Below are 21,356 nucleotides of genomic sequence, written 5' to 3'. Positions count from 1 at the left end.
GATTTTCTGAAATGTAAGGTTTTGTCTTAGACTGGTTTCTTTTTAAGGTGGAATTACAACACATCCTAGACTGTTTGAAGAGTAGAGGGTGTGGGTACATTTTTTAGATTACTTGTAAACTGTTCATCTTATTTCAAGAATCACTGTATATAAATACGGTTTACCCTATTCAAACTAGCCAATCACAAGGAGATGATGGACTGACCTCAACCAATCTGAGCAGAGGGGTGGGGCCTGCTGCCGTAGGGATGATTATCAGAGCAGGCTGTTTGCTCTGTGTGCTTGCTTGACAGATTTTTGGCCGATGGTGGATCCTTCTGCACAGAAGTAAAATTTTCTGTGCTAAAACAATTCTTTATCTTCCATGTCTACGGTCATGACTTAAATGGTTCTCGGAGAGCATATTTATAACATTGTGTACAACACATCTCAATGTCGTCTCCTTCCATTGAGCTCCCACCACTTGAAACCATGATAGCTTTAAACTGAGATTTTAAAAGACAAATGCATACAAGTTTCCATCAGTTTTCCTTTTTTTTTTATACAAAAATAGAGCTCTTTATTTCAACTTTGGGGCAATATAGGTGTTAGGGTATTGATAAATATGGTATTTATGATAAATATGGCATAGTAGGATTAGACATATATACATTTAAGAAAAATATAACTCAGCATTCTAGAGGACACATGTCACCTAAGGCATGGATCACTTTCACCCTCTGTCCTTTAGTTTCCACTCAGTTCCAGCTGTTGCAGACAGAGGGGCCTTTGTAAACACCAGCAGAAATGTGAGCAAAGATTGCTTTGATTTTTAGGCCTGCTCCCTCATATTTCGCACTTGAAAAATTAGAATTACTAAAAAGCTCAGATTATATTGGAAACATTTTTAACCAGTCCTGGAGCTTGAACTCAGGGCCTGAGCACTGTCCTTGGGCTTTCCTTAAGGTCAGCGCTTTACCATTTGAGCCACAGCACCACTTTCAGCTTTTTTCAGGTATGCGCTATCGAGGAATCAAACACAGGTCTTCTTGCATGCTAGGCAAACACTCTACTACTAGGCCAAACTCCTACCCTGGAAAAACTTAGTAGAAAAAAATCTTTTAAAAGTAATAAGGCTGGGCCAGGAGTTTGCCCTAGTGGTAAAGTGCTTGCCTAGCATGCACTGGATTCGATTCCTTGGTGCCACATACATAGAAAAAGCTGGAAGTCGTGCTGTGGCTCGAGTAGTAGAGTTCTAGCCTTGAGAAAGCCCAAGGACAATGTTCAGGCCCCAGGACTGGCAAAAAAAAAAAAAAAAAGTAATAGGGCTGAGAATAGAAGAGAAATGAGTATTCAGGCCCAAGACAATAGTGTGGCAATAAGAGCCTGAACTTTTCAGAAAGCACCTCTCGAAGCAGCTTGGTTGTATCTCAGAAAGGACATGTGGCTTGGTGGGGACATTTTCCAGAGTTGGCCCTGAGCCACATTTTCCCCTTTTGTTCTTCTTCCTCTGGGCTAGCAGTCAAACATTATGTGTGTTGCACATACATGTGTGAGCATGTGCTCCAGAGGTAGCGATTGAGACCTCTGACCAGTTTAGTGACCCTTGGATATCCTCTGTTGATAAAGGCCAGCGGGTCAGGAAGTGTTGGCTTGGCTAAGCAGAGGCCAAAGTGTACCCTTGAGAACACACAGTAGGGCAGCTTTGCTGGGTGGCCTTGAGAAGAGCTTTGTCACTGTGGACCTCAGGCTCTTCGTTTGAAACAAACAAGCCAGGAGCTCAAGTACTAAAGCAGTTTGCTAGCGTCTTCTATAGCAGTTTATGTACCTTGCACGCGAGGCCTCTGTACATGGAGCAGGGCAGGGTGAGGTGTCTCTGGCTGAGCGGTGCAGGGTCCTATGCTTCTTCCACCACCCCCACACCCAAAACCCAAGGCCTTAGGGAACAGGTAGGAGGACTTTTGGAGCAGATAGCCTTAAGGAATTTCTCCACATGCCTTGTGTTCTGCTGTCCCCTCTGGTCAGCCTCAAAATTACATAGTTGGGGGAAGGTGGCTGTGAAGATTTTCTTTTTTGCATAGCAGAGTGAAGTCCTGGCAGTTAAAGGCCCCAGAGCCACAACTGTTCAGAACCTCAACACAGAATGGACAAAACCCTCAGACCTGTGGGTGATAGCTCAGCTCTGTTATTGTGCAGCAAAGTGGGTGGAGGCTGCATGAGTCATCTCGCTCTGAGTCACCTCTCCCCAAAGACACTGCTCACCCCAAGTGGGCTTGCAAAATGGATCCCTGTCCTGTGGGGATCCATTAGTGGGCCTCCTTTAGGGGTGGACCCTGTGGGAGGAGAGGGCCCAGCTTCCCTTGTTGGGACTCTGGATTCCCAGCTCAGCCCACCAGCAAGGCGTGGGTGGGAGGAAAGAAAGAGGTAGACAGGCTGGAAGGTGGGAGCTTTCACCCACTATGGTTTAGGGGTTCCAGGTGGGTTGTGGACAGATGAGGGATCCTGCCAGCCACCACACAGACAGTACCACTGACACCCTATGCTGCTCATACCCAAGACACGCCTGGACCCTTGCGACACCCAAATGGCAGCTGCAGATGGCAAAACAGAGACAGAAGGAGGAGGGGAAATAGCAGGGCTGGAGCTTGAACCTAGATTTGTCCGGTATTAAGAACAGTGTCCTGGGGCCGGGGGCGTGGCCTAGTGGTAGAGTGTTTGCCTAGCATGCACAAAGGGTCCTTGGTTCGATTCACTGGTACCACATACACAGAAAAAGCCAGAAGTGGCACTGTGGTTCAACTGGTAGGGCGCTAGCTCTGAGCAAAAAGCGTCCAAGGGCAGTGCCCAGGTCCCGAGTTCAAGACTCAGGACTGGCAAAAAAAATAAAATAAAATAAGGACCCCTCTGTCCTGTCGTCTACTTATTTCTTTGTGTACGGAGGCCTATCTGTCATCACAGCCCAGAGGCCATGGACTCAGCAGGACGATGAGGTCCTGACACACCTGTCTTCCTGTGGGCCTCCCCTGATCCCTGACTCCAGAAGGCCCCAGACATCCGACCTCACTGGTCACCATGAGGACACCGGGCTGACTTTGGCCCATCTGTCTTGCAGTTCATCAAAGGTGATGGACCAGTCACAGGAACTGATGACATCTTTCTGCTCAGGCCAAATAGTGGCTTCCAGGTGGGTGGCCAAGGAGCTGCCAGAACCTCTGGTGCTTCTGTGAAGGGTGTAGCTGTGTAACACCTGTTGTGTGGGAGGCCATGGCTAGCTCACCTGGCCAGGTAATGTCCTGGTGCCCCGCCTGTGCGCTGAGTCCTGCGCAGGTGCTCAGCTCCCCAGCTGCCGGCGCTGCCATCTTCTGACCCCATCTCACTCTCCTCCTCCTCCTCCTCCTCTACCCACTCTTCTTCCTTCTCAGGATCACTGTCCCAGCAGAAGGTGAATGTCTGAAGAGAAACTGGGGGCTCCCCAGGAACCAGACTCTGCTGTGGGGCTGGGGAGCCCCAGGTGGTCCACAAGGAGAGGCCATCCCTCTGGGGCTCTTCTGGGGAGTTGAAGTCCTCCGATGAGTCCAGTAGTGCAATGGGGTCGGGGTGCCTGCCCTTCCCCAGCTCCGGGCCTGACTCCTTCTTGGCCAAATAGTTGGCGAATCGGGTCTCTTCCCAGGATGAGGAGTCCCCAGTGCTGGGGCTGCTGTCATGCAAGGAATCCCAGGCAGGGGAGCCTGGGCCCGGGGCTGGGGGTGTCCAAGTCCGCTCTGAGTGTACCCTAGACTTCTCTGAGGGTTCTGTTGGGTGGAGCTCCTGGGCCAGGAAGAGGGGTAAGGAGAGGTAGGCCTGGAAGCTGTCACCATCATCTGTGTCCTCGTCCTCAGCACTGTCCCCTAGCCATGCCTGTTCGGCGGTGGGGGCCCTGACTTGGGGGGCCAGCCTGACTTTTCTGGGCAGCTCCTTGCGGGGGCATAGGATAAGGTTATCCAGCGACTCTGCTGCGCTGGGCTGACAGGTTACAGCAGGGTGTCCGCATCTCGAAAAGTCCTGATTTGGGGAGAGAAGGGAAGAACAGAGGGTGAGGCTTCCTGTACGCTTTGACTCAGGGGCTCCCCAGAAACAGATCTGAGGCAGGGTTCATGTAAAAGTTGTTTCTTTGAGAGGTGTCCTCCCAGAAAACATAAATAAGGGAGGAGACAAACCACTGTGGTGAGGAAAGCCAGTGTGCGTGTGTTGGGGTGCTGTCTAGCAGCACGTCCCCAGCACAGATGGCCTTTAATCCTGCTGGGGACCCGGGGGGCACTGTACACATGCACTTCAGAGCTGCCCACTGAGGAGGGCCCTCCAAGCCAGCCCCAGGCCCTCTGGACCATCTCTGGGGGGTGAAAGGGAAGGTGTCAGTGCTAAGTCCTTGCCAAGCTGTGTCCTGAGGCCAGCCTGGGCCAGGCCCAGCCACGGTTGAAGTGTAACATTCTTCTGGGACCTCTCCTCCCCGTCTGGCCATCTCTCTTTGGGCCCCAGCACTGGGCCTCTCAGGGCAAGTGGCAAATCATTATGAGAGGGAATGTAAAGGTGTTTATCAGTCACACACAAATTAGATTTTTCTTCTATTCTTGCTAAAGGAACGCATTACTAATGGTGAAAATCTGGACTCAAAGATAACAGATTCCAGTATGGCTCATCTACTTGAAATTCAGCCCTTCTTCTTCTTCTTTTTTTATTGGTTGGTTGTGGGATTTGAACTCTGGGCCTGGGCGCTGTCCCTGAGCTCTTCAGCTCAAGGCTACCACCCTGTCCCTTAAGCCACAGTGTCACTTCCAGTTTTCTGGTGGTTAACTGAATTTTTTTAGTGCCCGGATTAGCTTTGAACCTCAATCCTCAGATCTCAGCCTCCCGAGTAGCTAGGATTACAGGTGTGAGCCGCTGTGCCCGGCGTTAGCCCTACCTACTTCTTGCCATCTGCCCCTCTACCCTCTCCCTTCAACTTGTCATACCAGGGCCAGAGGCATCCTCGCCAGCTCAAACCAGGGGTTCCCCTTGACGGTCTTCCAGATCATACCCCCAACGGCAGCTACTAGCAGCAGAGGCAGGAGTGAGGGCAGCCCCAGGACTGTCCAGCTGGCCCCTGGGGAGGGAAGATGACAGTGATGACAAAGTGACAGAACCTGACACACATTTTTTCTTCCTATTGCTGGGGCTTGCACTCAGGTCCTGGGCACTGTCTGTTAGCTTTTGCCCTCAAGGCTGGCACTCTACTACTTGAGCCACAGCTCTACTTCTAGCTTTTGGTTCATCGGACATAAAGGTCTCATAGATTTTCCTACCTAGGCTGGCTTTGAACTGGGATCCTCAGATCTTAGGCTCCTGAGTGGCTAGGATTATGGGATGTGACCACTGGTACATTCACACTGTAACCACTGCCTCCCTGGACGTCTGGGACCTGAGGGAAATGCCCATAGCACTTCCACTTTGCACCTACCTGGGGCTTCCAGGAGGAGGCAATGGGGTTCAGAGAATCGGCTGTACTTGGAGCTGATGGTGTAGCCGGTTCTGGCCCTGAGGCAGTAGCGTCCGCTGGTCTTAGGCTTTAGTGGGATGTGGACTGGCTGGCCATAAAGGCTGAAGGGAAACAGGGTCTGGAAAAAGAAATGGGGTCTGTTCGGCAGAAAGACACTGGCTCTTTACCTGAGCCCGTGAGTTAACAGCAGGAAGGAAGTTTGGCATCCCTGGCTTCCATTTTGTATCTGTGATTTTTTTGTTGTTGTTCTTGTCCTGGGATTCAAACTTAGAGCCTGGGTACTGTCCCTTAGCCTTTTCTGTTCAAGCAACAGCTCTACTTCCACATGGACTTTCCAGCTCAGGTTGGCCTTGAACTGTGATTCTCAGATCTCAGCCTCTTGAGTAGTTAAGATTACAGGTATGAATCAGTGGTCTCTGGCTGACTTGATCCGTTTTTGTTTTTGTTTTTGCCAGTCCTGGGGCTTGAACTCAGAGCCTTGGTGCTGTCCTTGAGCTTCTTTTGCTTAAGGCTAGCATTCTTTTTTTTCTTTTTTATTTTTTTTTGTGGGTCATGGGGCTTGAACTGGTCCTGGGTGCTGTCCCTGAGCTATTTAGCTGAAGGCTACCGCCCTACCCTAGAGCCAAGCCCCACTTTCCCATTTTCTAGAGGTTAATTGAAGATAAGAGTCTCAGGTCCTTTTGTACCCAGGCTGGCTTTGAACCTTGATCCTCAGATATCAGCCTCCTGAGTAGATAGGATTACAGGCATGAGCCAGCACCTTTGGCTTAAGGCTAGTATTCTACCACTTGAGTTACAGTGCCACTTTTGGCCTTTTCTGTTTATGTGGAACTGAACCCAGAGCTTCATGAGTGCAAGGCACATTCCCAACCCTGATCTGTTCTCCTTTAAGCAGTTAAACTTAGGTATTTAAAATGACATATGGGGGCTCATCTTTTATTTTTATTGGCCAGGGCTGGTCTAAAATATTTGTGAAATACTTAAAAATTGCTTTTTAACTGATTCATAAAATGGTTCATAGCTATAGAGCATTATGGGATGTTTCAATGTATCTGGAAGGTTCTGGAAAGCAGGAGCCACACTGGAACACAGTAAAGGAAGGTCGGGTTCAAAGAGGAATGAAAACAGGAGCAGGGGTCAGTAAACTACAGCCCTTGGTGGAACTTGGCTTGTCTCCTGACATTGTGCAGGGATCTGGGCATGGGTTTCTATATTTTCTGAGGCGTGTGTGTGCATGCGTGCGTGCGTGCGTGTGTGTCTGTGTGTGTATGCGCATGCGTGTGCGTGTGTCTGTGTGTGTATGCGCGTGCGTGTGTGTGTGTGTGCGTGCGTGTGCGTGTGTGTGTGTGTGTGTGTTGGTCCTGGGGTTTGAATTCAGGACCTGAGTGTTGTCCCTGAGTTTCATTGGTTCAAGGTTAGGGCTCTACCACTTGAGCTAGAGCTCAGCTTTTTGGTAGTTTACTGGAGTTAAGAGTCTTATGGACTTCCCTGCCTGGTTTTGAACTGGGGCCTTCAGATCTCAGCCTCTGTGTAGCTAGGATTACAGGCATGAGCTACCAGTGCTTGGCTTCTGTGGCTCATTTTGTGATACAACAGCAGAGTCATGACAGCAGGACAGACCCATAAAGCCTAGCATATCTGCTGTCTGGCACTGCAGAGAAAGAGTCCACCATCCACCAACCTTTGGCTTAAATAGATCTAGGTACATATCCAGATCTGGGTATATAACTAGATGAAAGTTATTTATCTCTGGGTTCTTTTGGTTTGCTACTAAGCCTTTGTGTGTATTGTGGGGGTTCCTGTAATTGTGGGGGTGACCTAGTAATTCAGTTACTTGCAACTTGCCCACATACGTCAGTAAAATTTGAGAGGAAAAGAGAAGAGGCGAATAATAATATTTAAATGAAGCAGGTGTGGCTTCCACCTGTCCAGTGCTTTGTCTCTTGTGAAATCAGGCCAATTTCACTGTGCACAGTGAGGGCTGACTGCCAGGAAGCCTTCCTGGAAGGGGTGTGTGGGATGCAGTGGGAAAGTGAGAACTGCTGGGGTTTGGGTGGGGAGGAGCCTGGCATCAGAAAAGGGGGTTTCGCACCTTGTTTATGGAGCCCTCTGCCCAGAACTCCACCTCATACTTCAGGTCCACGGAAGGCATGCAGGGGGGCAGCTGGTAGGTGGCATTGACACTCAGGGTCTTTTCCAACCAGGTGAACTCTAGGGTGGGTGGAGCCAGCTCCACTGGTGGAAATAGAAACAGGACCTGTCACTCTATCGCCTGCCTCTGCCCAGCCCTCTCAGAAGGCATTGCTGGAATTTGTAAAACACCTACTGAGTGACTTAAGTCTCACATTGACCCTGAGAGGGAAATATCACAACTCCCACTCTAAACAAGGAAAAACTGAGGCACAAACCCTATTTTGCCCTTAAACATTTGAGAGAATCCTGGACAGCCGGTAACAGACATAAGCTTTTATGAGGGCAACTGAGTCTTCATTCTCCCCTTGAGACCACCTTTTCCTTGCTCAGCCTAGCCTAAGGTCAGAAGGACCCAGATTTACTATACTCATCACTTATTTAACTAATGGTAGATCCTGGTACATTACCGAGCTTCTATTCATTTAGTGCTCTACCATTAGAGCCACGGTGCCACTTCTAGTTTTTGAGTGGTTAATTGGACTTTTCTGCCAGGGTTGGCTTTGAATTGTGATCCTCAGATCTCAGTCTCCTGAGTAGCTGGAATTACAGAGGTAAGCCTGCTCCCCCCATCCCCAAATGTGAGTTGAGGTTACACATGTTCTTTTTTTTGTGTTTGTGTCATAGGGCTTGAACTTGGCCTGGGCACTGTTCCTGAGCTCTTCAGCTCAAGGCTGGCACCCTAACCTAGGGCCTGGGCTTTGTCCCTGAGCTCAGCAGCTCAAGGCTACTGCCCCACCCTAGAGCCAAGTCCCACTTCCCATTTTCTAGAGATTAATTGGTGATAAGAGTCTCAGGTTCTTGGGGCTGGGAGTTTGGCCTAGTGGTAGAGTGCTTGCCTAGCATGCACGAAGACCCGGGTTCAATTCCTCGGTACCCACATACATAGCAAAAAGCCAGAAGTGGTGCTGTGGCTCAAGTGGTAGAGCTCTAGCCTCGAGAAAGTCCAAGGACAGTGCTCAGGCCCTGAGCTCAAGCCCAGGACTGGCAAAAAAAAAAAAAAAAAGAAAAAGAAAATAGTTTTCCAATCAAACTTAAAAATAATTTCTAACAAATGTAGGAATAAGAATATGTACATAATGAAGCATCAGTGGCTGGTGCCTGAAATCCTAGCTACTCTGAGGATAATGGCTCAAAGCCAACTCAGGCAGGAAAGTCCATGAGACTCTTATCTCCAATTAACCACCCAAAATCCAGAAGTGGAGGCGTGGCTCAAGTGGTAGGGTGCTAGCCTCAAGCAAAAGAGCTAAGCAACAGTGTGAGGCCCTAGGTTCAAGCCTAAGTAATGGCACAAAGAAAATAAGGACGTTCTTTCATATGCGTTGTATGAACTAGAAGTCCTTGGCCTCTCTACATGAAGTTGGCTGCTGTGCAGATCTGGCTCCTGGCTGTGGCTGGTCCCTGGTTCCTTCTCACTGAGGCTGGTGGAGGCCCAGGCGGGCTGCCTTGGACAGCTGCTTTCTGCTTTGGGGAAGTGGAACACAGATGGCATGGTCTGTGAGCCTGTTTCTGGAGACTGGCAGAGCCCAGATGGTTGAAACAGCAGAAAGAGAAACTTGCTTTGTGCCTCTCAGTCTCTGTGTCTCTCGGTCTCTGTGCATTTGCTGCAGACTTCACAGGTTCTCTCTCCCCTGAACTTGCACTTGTGGTCTTCCAGGGAACTTTTAGGTCCTTCAGCATCAGATCCCACCTCTCTCAGTCTCCTTCCCTCCCTCCTTCTCACCTCCGCCCCCCACAGCCTCCCTCCCTGCCTCTTTCTCTAACTCTAGACCGTTAATGTGGAACTTTCCAGTTTCTGTGGACATGTGAGCCAACTGAATAGATCTCTTGTTCAGATCTTGAGTTCTTTCCTCTGAGGCCCCTCCTGGGATAGGGAGCGGCTCTCTATCAGTTCTTTTCTCGCACACACCTACCTTCAAAAAGGTAATCCAAGTACTTGGATTCTACTTTTGGAGACTTGGCATTGGCAGATACTGCCTGCACACGTCCCCTGAACTTGTTGTACAGGTCCTGCTTCTTCAGGCACATCAGAGAACACAGCAGCGCCCTGGTTCCCATGCACTTCTCTACTTTATACCACCGTTCAGGAGTAAGGAGGCTGGGAGGGGAGAGGGGAGACAAATGAATAAGGGACTATGGACGTAGCCTCTGGATTAGAGGGGGATTTACCAAACATGTGGTCACTCGTTCCTCCAGCCCATTGCCCAGCTCTTCATCTATCCATCTGGACAGCCATCAATTGTGGCACAATAACCAGACAGATGTGGCTGGAAGTCCTGGCTGTGTCCCTCCTTTACTCAATGCCTCCGTCAGGATTCTATACTAGGGGAGACTTTTCATATGTTTACTCCTTCAGGCATTTATGGGACCCCTGCTGTAAGCTGGGCACCATGTGGCTATTGGAGGGGACCGTGCAGATTTGTGATTTCAATCCCCAGTGAAATCTGCGTTCTGATCAGTAGTGAATCAGCAATCCATGACAGCTGTGCTCCCACCCCACCTCCACCTCCCTGGAACTTAGACCTGATGGGAAGAGGACCACAGGCAGGAGTTACAGCAGCTACCTCAACTTAGGAGCTGGTAAAAACAGTGACCACTCCCCCTCCCCTGGAACGGTAAGCGTAACATGGGAGCGAGTGCTCACAATAAGTGACCCAGAAAAGGCTAAGAAGATGGTATTGAGGCTGAAACTTTGGTGAGAAGGAGGAGGGGGCCAGGGGAAGCTCTTCGGGGAGGAACAGCAAGAAGAAACGCCCTGTGATGGAAAGGAGCTTGCCTTGTGCAGGAAAGCTCAAGATGAATGACAGTGGGAGTCCTGGTTCTGCTTGCTATTAGCTCTGGTCCTTAGGCAAGTGACCATGCCTCAGCTTCTGTCTCTCACCTTCAACACCTCCCCCATGGGGCCTATGGTAGACAGGTAAAACTCCTGGGGGGTCATGCGGCCATGTCTCATACATGTAATCCTAATTACGAAGGCAACTGAGATCTAAGGATCAAGGTTCAAAGTCAGCCTAGGCAGAAAAGTCCATGAGACTCTTATCTCCAAGTAGCTAGCAAAAAGCTAGAAGTAGAGTGTGATTCAAGGTAAAAAAAACTTAAGGGCAGTACGAGGTTCTGAGTTCATGACCCAATACTTGTACATACATGAGTGCACGCGCACACACACACACACGCGCGCGCGCGCATGCGCGCGCGCGAAAGAGAACCAAGGACTTCTGGGATTGAGGACAGAGTGATGGGAGAATGGAGAGGCCAAGGGAGACAGGGAGGACAGATTTTGGGAAAGAATCAGTTCGTCTATTTTGTTTCTTGGTGGAAAGAATTACACATCATTAAAAAGGGAACTATAGTTATATTGATGAAAGACAAAATATAAACTCCAAAGTCCAAAGCAATACTGAAGATGGAGTCACTACATAATCATAAACAATTCTATTCAACAGGAATAGAAAAATTCCAATTTGCATGTGCTCCTTTAATAGCTCATACTTCCTCAAGTGAAAAAAAGGCAAACTACAGGAATAAAAATTCACAATTAAAATGACACATTTTTAAGACACTTCACTCAATGACTGGAAAAAATGACTCACAGCTATAACCTTGTTTGCAAGGGTCATAGATAGGAGGATCAGTGGCCTAGTGGTAGAGCACTTGCCTAGCATGCATGAAGCCCAGGGTTCAATTCCTCAGTTCCACATACACAGCAAAAAGCAAGAAGTGGTGCTGTGGCTCAAGTGGTAGAGCACCAGGCCCTCAGGACTGGCGAAAAAAATTTAAAAAAAAAAAGACCCTACTCAGAACATTCCCTAAAGTAAAAAAGGGCTGGAGGCATGGCTCAATTGAGAGTGCTTATGTAGCAAGTTCAAGGCTTTGAGTTCAAACGCTAGTACCATCAAAAAACAAACGTGTGAGATGTGCGTCCAGTGCAATTGACTTTTCTTTTTATGTTGCTAAATAAACACCTGGAACAATTCAAAGTAGGAAGGGGTTTTTTGACTCAGTTTTGGGCCTGTCACCATGTGGAGGACAGAGAAGTGAAGAGCAGCTCACATCACAGTGGTCAGGAGGGTGGGGGTAGGGGGATGACAGGTGCAGAGCAGCTCACATCATGGAGAACAGGAAGAGAAAGACAGACAGAGAATCTGTGCGGGCTAGCTTTCTCCAGCCCATGGACAGTGCTACCCACACTCACAGCAGGCCTTTCCCTCTTAGTTCTTCTCTGGAAATGCCCGCCCAGATGTATCTGGAGAAGTGCTCTCCTAACCTCCTGGGAGTCTCTCAATGGAATCAAGTTGACAATCAAATTAGTCATCATAATATATACATTGTTAAAGGCTGGTAGCTAAAATAAACAAAGAACTCTTACAATTCGATCATGAGAAAGGTATTTCCATAAGTAAAAAAAAAATAAGCCACAAACTTGGATAGTCACTTAACAAAAGCAGACATATGAATGGCCGATGACCCCTCAGGAAGGTATTCGACACCATTGAACCATTGATCATTTTGGAAAGGCAAACTACAGCTATGATGAAATACTCGTACACAGTAGAAGAGATAAAAAAAATAAATTAGAGGACTGACCGTATTATATATTGGTGAGCAGATGGAACAAACAGAATTCTCATATACTGTTGACTGGAATAAAAAAAAAGGCTCAGAGACAAATTTCCTAGAATTATGTTTTATGAATTGTGTTTTGTTTTGCAGAAAGGAGAAGTTGAAAGGGAAGAACCTGGGTATTTAGCAGAAGAGATTTTGAAGGGAAATGTTGAAAGTATAGCCTGGTTTTTCTGCAATGTTTACAGTCAAATGTGAGAGAAGATAAATGGAAGAAATTGTTAAAAGCAGGGCTGGGAGTGGGGCCTAGTGGTAGAGGGCTTGCCTAGCATGAATGAAGCCCTGGCTTCAAATTTTCAGTATCACATACACAGAAAAATCTGAACGTGGTGCTGTGGCTCAAGTGGTAGATAGAGCTCTAGTCTTGAGAAAGCCCTAGGACAGTGCTCAGGCTCTGAGTTCAAGCCCCAGACTGTCAAAGAAGAAAAGAAAAGAAATTGGTAAAGCAAAAAAGAGTCAGAACTTAAAGATTTGGGATTCTTTCTTTCTTTTTGCTTTCTTTCTTTCTTCCATTGTAGGGCTTGAACTCAAGGCCTGGGTTTGTCCTGGAACTTCCTTTGCTCACGGTGAGCACTTTACTACTTTAGCCATAGCACCACTTCCCGTTTTCAGGTTATTAACTGGAGATAAGAGTCTCATGGACTTCCTTGCCTCAGCTGACTTTGAACTCAGTCTCCTAGTAGCTAGAATTATGGGTGTGGGCCACCAGTACCTAGCTAGATTTGGGGTACTCTTAGTGTATCTAAGTTGAAAACAAAATTAAACAATGTAGAAAATAAAAGGGAAAATGTGTTCTGGAGAGAACAGCAAGGCAATGGCTGGAACACTATTTGATAAAGATATACTGTGTGCAACTTGTGGATTTAATCTGCCATGTTAGTAGAAACCAGACATGAAGGTTTGTTTGTTTTTTTTTTCTTTTTCTTTTTTTGTGTGCCTGTATTAACCCAGGTCCTGGGTTGCTATCTTAGCTTGTTCATGCAAGGGTGGTGCTTGAGCTATAATTCCACTTCCTTTTTAAAAATACTCTTCCTTTTGTTTTGGTGGTTAATTCAAAGTAAGAGATTCATGGGCTTTCCTGGCTAGGGTGGCTTTGAAACGCAAACCTTAGATCTCAGCCTCTTGAGTAGCTAGGGTCAAGGTGTGAGCCGCTGGCGCCCAGCTTGAAAATGGGTTTATAGCAGCAAAGACAGAATACGTCCAGCTTTGACTAAAACGGATGGAGACCAGAGAACAGGAAAGAAGGCTGTCAGAGGGTACAACAAAACCATCTGCCTGGGAAACATTTACTTCAAGGAAAGGTAAAAATGGCTGGGTGCTAGTGACTCATGCCTATCATCCTGGCTACTCTGGAGATCAGGACCTGAGGATCACGGTTCAAAGCCAGTCCAGGGCAGAAAAGTCAATGACACTCTTGTTACCAATAAACTACTCAGACGAGGCCAGAACTGACACTGTGGCTCAAATGTGGCTTTGAGCAAAAAAGCTCAGGGACAGTGTCCAGGCCCTGAGTTCAAGCCCCACAAAACACACACACACAAACACACATACACACACACACACACACACACACACACACACACACACACACACACACACACAGAGGTAAAAATGATCCCAAGATGATTTGGAAATGAGCAGTTATTGCTGCCACCCAAGGCCTGGCTGCTGTTACCCAATGTCTTAAGAATAGGGAAATGGGGGTGGGGCTGTTACCTCGGGACTCTAGGGGACAGAAGAGTAAGCAAAATAAGATTATTTTGGTTTTGTTTTGTGCTTAGTTTTGAGAGTCTTCTATTATTTCAGCTCCAGCTGGCCTGAAACTCCTGATCCTTCTGCCTAAGTGTCCCAAGTATGGGGATTACAGGTATGCCCCATGACACCTGGCTAGGAAGACTGTTCTTCAGCCTAAAACCTAACAGAATTTCTTTCCAAAGGTTTGGAATTTGCTTGGGAACCTGTTGTCCTTTCCTTCTTTCCTGTTTTCCCCTTCTGGAACTAGGAATGTCTACCATGTTGTTTTAGAGGCCCAGAACTTAACTGGTTTCTTGGGTCCACTGGTAGAGATCATTTTTGTCTCAGGGTGAATCATGTCTCTAGTTACACCCACGCTTGAGAATTAGATAATATTTAGATAAGACTTTGGACTTAGGAGTCAGTGCTGGAATAGGCTAAGAAATTTGTAGTTGTATTTACACGTTAGAGTCACGTCTTGAAGAAAGAGTCTATGACAGCCCTAGCAAAGTAACACACACACACCCCGCACCTCAAACTCAGAGCAACCCAAATAGCCCCTGATGGAAAAATGGATAAAGAATAGTCTAATCATACTATGAAATACTTCTTAGTCACAAAAAGAAATAAACTACTAATGCATAGCAAAGTGAATACATTTCAGAACCATGGGGTGAGTGAAAGAAGCCAGACACAAAGGATATAATTTGTATGAAATTCTGGAATAGTCAAAAAGCAGATCTAAGGCTCTCTATCAGGAGACTGAGTAGAAAGTAGTCTGGGAGAAGTTTCAAGGGCAATGGAGATACTTTATACTTTAATCGTGGTGGTGGTTATATGGGTATATACACTTGTCCAAACTCATCTCATAAGACTGTACTGTACTTTGGTCTATGTGAAGTTTAACTCAATAATATTGATTTTTGTTGTTGCTGTTGTTTTGCCAGTTCTGGAGCTTGAACTCAGGGCCTAGGCACTGCTCCTGAGCTTTACCACTTTGAACCACAGCTCCACTTCCAGTTATTTAGTGGTTAAATGGAGATAAGAGTCCCAAGGACTTTCTTGCCTGGGCTGGCTTCCAACCGAGATCCTCAAATCTCAGCCTCTTGAGTAGCTAGGATTATAAGTGTGAGCCACTAGCGCCTGATAGTCACGTTGATTTTTTAACTAGACAACTGAATTCAATAAAGAGATTATTATTATTACTTTAATGCAGTAGGCCTTCTCAGTTGTAAACTTGTTAGCTAGAAAGGACTACTGTTAAGAAAAACATAAAACTGTGTTAGTTACTTTTCCCACCACTGGGAAACAACTAAAAGGGAAGGATTTATTCCAGACCAGTGTTTCAGAGAACTCAGTCTATGGTCACTTGACTGCACAATTCTAGGCCCACTGTGAGGCACAGGATCATGGCGGTGGGGTTGTGTGGCCATCTGTAAGAGCTTCTTCACCATCACTGAAGACAGGAAGTAGAAGAGACAGGAAGTGGCCAGGGACAAGATACCCTTTAAGGACCCAGTCCCTAGGGACCTACTTCCTTCAGTGAAGTCCTGTCTCTTATAGTTTACAGAACCTTCCAAAATTGTGCTACCAGACAGTGACCAAGTGCATATACAGCACACGAGACTGTGTATGTGTGTGTGTTCATTCATATTGAAACCATTACAATAAGATAAAGATGTAAGAGGGATGGTGAGTAATATTGCACAATTGATTTTTTTTCAAAAATCAAAAGTGCAATGTATTCTATTTAGAATAAACAGATAACTGGGATTTGAGAGAACAAGACAAATATTGAAGACGGAAAGAGAGGACCCAACATATGAACGACAGGAATCACTGAAGAAGAAAATGAAAGCAAGAGCAAGAGAACAGAAGACTGAAGACTACTCATAATGGGTATGTTCTGTCTCCTGATACGGATATGGTACTTGCTTTGGAATGCTCCCCTGCAGTCTGATCTGAGGGCCAGGTGCCCCACCCCCATCTTCACATCTGCAAATCCTCTGCTTATCTGCATCTGCAGCTATTGTTCTGGTTATCACCCTGATGGCAGAGCAGGAAGGGAACAAACTTTGGGATCAGACAGACTTGGGTTCTTTTTCTGGCTCCATCACTAGCTTCCTTAAACAAGTCAAGTTTGGCCTGTTTCCTCCCCTCTGAAATGAAACCACACAGCACCTGCCTGGCCCAGAGAGGGTCTGAGGGCATCAGAGCTCTTCCCTTTCCTGTTTCCTCCTTCACCAACTCCAGGTTGGTCCTCCCAGCCTTCTGCCTCTGTCCTCTCGCCTTCCTACAGAAGAACTCCAGGCCATCCTCATCTGTTTGAAAGATGGAGCACGTACTACAAATCTCAGATTCCTTTGGGCTAGTATTTATTCACTGCTTGGGCTTAGCTAGGAAGGACCCCAAGGCCCTGTCCAGCTCCCCAGGAAAACATGATCTGAGCCCACCCTAGTCTCCAGTCTGCAGGAGGCAGTATCAGCTCCTAGCTGTATGTCTGCTCTCATTAATCAGCTGGAACAACTCCAAGTACCTCATCTGGGCACTCAAGCCTTGCATTTCCTAGCCCTGGTAACTCCTTCTAAGCCTTGCCCTAACTTCTCTCCATCCCTGGGCCATTGAATGGTCTCCTCTGTGAGTCCGGAAAGCTGAGCCATGAGACCTGAAAGGATTGAGAGTTTATAAGGCTTTCTTACAACATGCTCTCAGAATGCTGAGAGTATGAAAGGTCTATCAGTCCTGGCTTAACAGGAATTCAGATCTACCCTGGTATTGGCTAATTTGGCCCCAAACTTTCTGGGAGCTTGGGGATAGATAAAAGCCTGTGCAAATTGTAAACTGTTTACTGGTTGGCCTTAGTTCCTGAGATAAGGAAGAAGTCAACTACCACTAGTTTGCATAATATTGTCACATGTAGATGCTTATACTTTACCATCTGCACATACTTCCCCATACAAAATGCAATGTAAAACTTTGGTGATTAGAACCTTGGGATCTGAAGCTGGTGGAAGGCTATAGGTTCCCTGGTACCCCAAACCTCAGTTCTATGGTCTAGGCTCCATTACTGCCTTGTCTGGGTCCTGGGGGATTGTGGGTCTATGGCGGGTTGCAAGTTTTGACACTCCTCTACATGGATCCCACTACCTCCAACCTTTATTAGAAGCCTCTCTCCACACACCTGCTATGTGCCGCCCTCCATGGGATCCAGAGAAGCTCTGGAGGCTGGCCACCCCAATACACCCCTCCACTCCACCCACCAGCTCAGAGCCTCTCCTTACCTTTGGTAGGTCACAACATAGGTCACGTTCTGGGGGTAGCCAAGCCCTGGGAGCCACGTCAGATATACACCGAAGTCGTGGGAGAACAGGGTTACATTCCGGGGAGGGGATAGATGGGGTCTTCCTGTGTGGGAGAAGAGACCATGAGGCCTGGAACTCAGGGCTGGTTCAGATACAGGTACTGAGAGCTGAAGGGCAGCGAGACAGGTGGTAGCTGCTTGCCACGTCTGAGGAGTGACTGGCCACTGACTGGTTGTCTTGCAGGCTCTTCCCCTCTCCATGACATTTGTGTCATGACAAGAGCCCCCTGAGGGTTCCAACAGGAGCTGGGGAGCAAGGGCCATCTATCTGATGGCCTGGTTCCCCTGGATCTCCAGAGGCAAATTCCCAGAGGGTCTCAGAGTCTCAAGGTCTCAGCATGTTTGTGGGTTCCCAGTGCCTGGATGGAATGGCTCCTGACACACAGTAGGTACAGGATTCATAAGTGTTGAATGAGTAATACTGTAACTAACATGGATTATTTAAAGGCTGCTTCTTTTTCTTTACTTTCTTTTAAAAAATATTTATTTATTTATCTTACTATTTATTTTGCCAGTCTTGGGGCTTGAACTCAGGGACTGGGCACTGTCCTTGGACACTTTTGGCTCAAGGCTAGCACTCTGTTACTTGAGCCACAGCACCACTTTTGGCTTTTTCTGCCTATGTGGTATCAAGGAATTGAACCCATGGCTTTGTGCATGCTAGGCAAGCACTCTACCACTAGGCCACATTTCCTTTTTTTTTCTTTTGATGCCAGTCCTGGGGCTTGAACTCAGAACCTGGGCATTGTCCCTGGGCTTTTTAGCTTGGGACTAACACTCTACCCATTGAGCCAGAGCTCCACTTTAGTTTTGTTTGTTTGTTTTTTGTTGTTGTTCCTTTGGTGCTTAGAGTCTCCTGGACTTTCCTGCCCTGGTTGGTTTCGAACACTGATCGTTAGATCTCAGCCTCCTGAGCAGCTAGGATTACAGGCATGAGATGCCAGCTCCCAGCTACTTAAAGGCTTCTTAACTGGTCTCTCTGCTCCCAAACTGGAGGAATGAGAAGGAGCCAAGAGGTTGCTGCCCGAGCATTAGAAGCAGAACTCCTCAGGTAGATGTCTTCCCCTCACCCCTCCCTCCCTCTCTCTGGTTCTGCATTCCTGCCTCATGTAACCTGGGGCCAGAGAACTAACCTGGATCTTGAGTAAACTACACCAGGGATCTTGAGTAATAACTCCTTGATCTTATTCTCCGTGGCGGTATATATTGACCTAATTCTTTCCATGGAAGGGTCAGGAGCTGCCCCAGGCTGAGCTCTCCCTAGGATTCTATAAAGAATACCAGGCTGGGGCCGGGAGTTTGGCCTAGTGGTTAAAGTGCTTGCCTAGCATGCATGAAGACCCGGGTTCGATTCCTCGGCACCACATACATACAAAAAAGCCGGAAGTGGTACTGAGGCTCAAGTGGTAGAGCTCTAGCCTTGAGAAAGTCCAAGGACAGTGCTCAGGCCCTGAGCTCAAGCCCAGGACTGGCAAAAAAAAAAAAAGAATACCAGGCTGGCATCCAGTGCCAGGGATGGTCAGGCAAGCACAAACAGGACACAGACCAGTCAAGAGCCACAAGGATGTCTGCCATGATTAACAACTCTCCCACATGGGGAACCTCGACTGAAGGCTGGACAGCTAGGCCTTAGGCTGTAATGGTGTAACCAGTACTGCATCTGGGTGCCCTGTGTGGCTCTGAGGATGGGGCTCTAGCCATCCCTTATTGCATCTCACTTTAATGGGGGTCCCCTCAGATCAGGCCCCTCTGCCATGCAAACTCTTTCCAGGTTTCTCTCCCTCTCACTCTGACAAAACTCCCAAGCCTTTACTGCTACCTTCTTCCCCTGCTCCCCGCTCTCCAGTCATGTGGAATTTGGCTCTTCCTGGGGCACCCTGCGCCTTTGCACGTGCCTTTTCCTCCACTTGAACTTCCTGTGGCTCTCCCCTGGCTTTTGCCACATTCCTTTGTCTCTCAGTGACACTCTGCCTGCCCAATCTCACCTGGCCTTCCCCTCTCTCCTCTGCCACAGGGCAGAGTGTCCTTTCCCCACGGGTACATGTACCCCATGTCCTTTTGGATGTCTTTGGACCCTGCTGTTTTGGATTGCCTGGTGTTCACTATCTAATACCTGGTTCCAATGTAACTTTCTCCAGGAAGTCTTCCTGGATATCTCTATAAGGTGGTGGCTGTGGTTGATAAGAATAATAACATATAACCAGGCACTGTGGCTCATACCTGTAATCGTAGCTACTCAGGAAGCTGAGATCTGAAGATCAAGGCTCAAAGCCAGCCTGGGCAGACACACCTGAGAGACTCTTACCTCCAGTTAATTACCAAAAAGCCAGCAGTGGAAGTGTGGCTCAAATGGTAGAGCCACTGAATTCAACTTGACTTGTATCTTTAAGCCTCAGACCTCCCTGGGAGGTCGGTTCTGTTCTGATTGTGACCATCCGATTGCAGGTAGGAAAATGAGGCCCTTTCAGCCAATGAGTCTTTAACTCAGGATTCAAATTCAGGCCTGCCCTGACAATTCTGAACGTTTTACTCTCCTTCTTCCTGTCAGTTCTCTGGGGCCGGCACAGCCTTATGCTCTTGGCCACTTTAGGCCGCAGCATCGGGGGGACCACTGTGTGCCAGAACCCAGCTCTGTGTCCTGAGCTATGGGAGAACCGTGGTCTCAGGAGGCACCTTGAGCCCATCAGTGTCGCTTAGGCCACCATGGAAATCTGTACCTCAACGATCAGCGCAGCACCCAGGCCTGGGCTGACCCTGTTGATGTTTGGACACAAACATGGCCGCCAGCTTTCAGAGGCGTCTCTCATCTCTTTGAGAGCTCCGTCAGTGGTCCTGGGACTCAGTTTCCCCTTTGGTAAAAGGAGATCCTACCTTCTCGGGTGGCGAGGTTGCAAGGCTAGCCCGCGATCCCCGCGGCAGTGATTCTGAGGGGGGGCTCCGATCTTTCCAGCTCCGAAGACTGAGTTCGGAGCAGAAGGAAACGTCCCACGCCGCCTGGCGGGCCTCCCCCGCGCGGAGCGGCGGGCGCGCGGCCGGGCCTGCGCCACGGAGGGCGGGGACTGGCCGGCCGCCCCCGGGCTCGCGGGCCGGGGATGGAGCCCCGCGGGCCGGCCGGCCGAGTCCCGGGCATCAGGACGCCGAGGAAGACACGCACGGCCGCGGCCTGGCGGCGGCCTGGAGCTGAAAACCCGGGCCGCTTCCCGGAAAGGAGGAGGAGGACCGGCTTCCCGAATGCGCGGAGCTCCACACTGGAGCTGGCGGGCGCTGGGTCGGGGGCCGGCCGGGGCTCCCGGGCGCCGTGTCCCTGTCCCCCCCGCCCCGGGGCTCCCGGGCGCCGTGCCCCCGTCCCCGCCCCGGGCTTCCCGACGCCGTGCCCCCGTCCTCCCGCCCCGGGCTCCCCGACGCCGTGCCCCCGTCCCCGCCCAGGACTCCCGGGCGCCGTGCCCCCGTCCCCCGCCCCGGGGCTCCCCGACGCCGTGCCCCCGTCCCCGCCGGGCCCCGGCCCGGCCCCAGCCCGGCCCTCACCTCCCCGCGGCGCGGCGCGCACTCACCTGCGCTGACCTGCACCAGGCACAGGAGCAGGGGCGCCCACCGGCCGGACGCCAACATCTCAGCCCGGGTGGAGCCCGCCCGGCCCGGCCCGGCGCTGGTCCAGGGCGGCGGCGGCTCCCGACACCGGCCAGAGCGGCCCCGAGCGGCGCTGGAGGCGGAGCCGAGGACCGAGGGGCGGGGCCGGAGCTGCCAGCCCCTCCCCCTTCTCCTCCCTCCCCACCCCGCCCCCTCCAGTCTCAGCCCCCCAGCCTGAAGCTCCGCATGGTGGAGGTGACGCCAGTCGGTAAGAAGGCTCTTGTTAAAGGCCAGGATCTGAGCGTCTAAAGATCAAGGTTCAAGGCCAGCCCGGGGCAGGAAAGTCCAGAAAACTGCACGGGGCGCTGTCGCTCAAGGTGGTAGAGCACTGGT

The 21,356-nt window shown here is 49.2% G+C and overlaps 1 protein-coding gene across 2 annotated transcripts; it reads right to left on the bottom strand.

Annotated features, from left to right (window-relative positions):
• Window positions 1–3,239: 3,239 nt before the first annotated feature.
• Ifnlr1 (interferon lambda receptor 1) lies at window positions 3,240–21,060 on the bottom strand. 2 transcript variants are annotated; one of them, XM_090335559.1, is made up of 7 exons: window positions 20,948–21,060; window positions 17,317–17,440; window positions 9,595–9,779; window positions 7,584–7,726; window positions 5,453–5,609; window positions 4,968–5,098; window positions 3,240–4,020 (listed from the first exon to the last, which is right to left on the bottom strand). In XM_090335559.1, exons 1-7 carry the CDS (start codon window positions 21,003–21,005, stop codon window positions 3,253–3,255), a joined length of 1,566 nt encoding a protein of 521 aa, XP_090191685.1. In that variant the 5' UTR covers window positions 21,006–21,060; the 3' UTR covers window positions 3,240–3,252. The 2 variants fall into 2 exon arrangements, with proteins under 2 accessions (XP_090191685.1, XP_090191684.1); XM_090335558.1 differs by lacking the exon at window positions 20,948–21,060 and having other exon boundaries at window positions 17,317–18,540.
• Window positions 21,061–21,356: the final 296 nt, after the last annotated feature.

The sequence above is a fragment of the Megascapheus bottae genome, chromosome 6, assembly GCF_031878675.1.
Source record: "Megascapheus bottae isolate mThoBot1 chromosome 6, mThoBot2.hap1, whole genome shotgun sequence".
NCBI lineage: Eukaryota > Metazoa > Chordata > Mammalia > Rodentia > Geomyidae > Megascapheus > Megascapheus bottae.
This window is presented reverse-complemented; position numbering and strand designations above follow the sequence as displayed.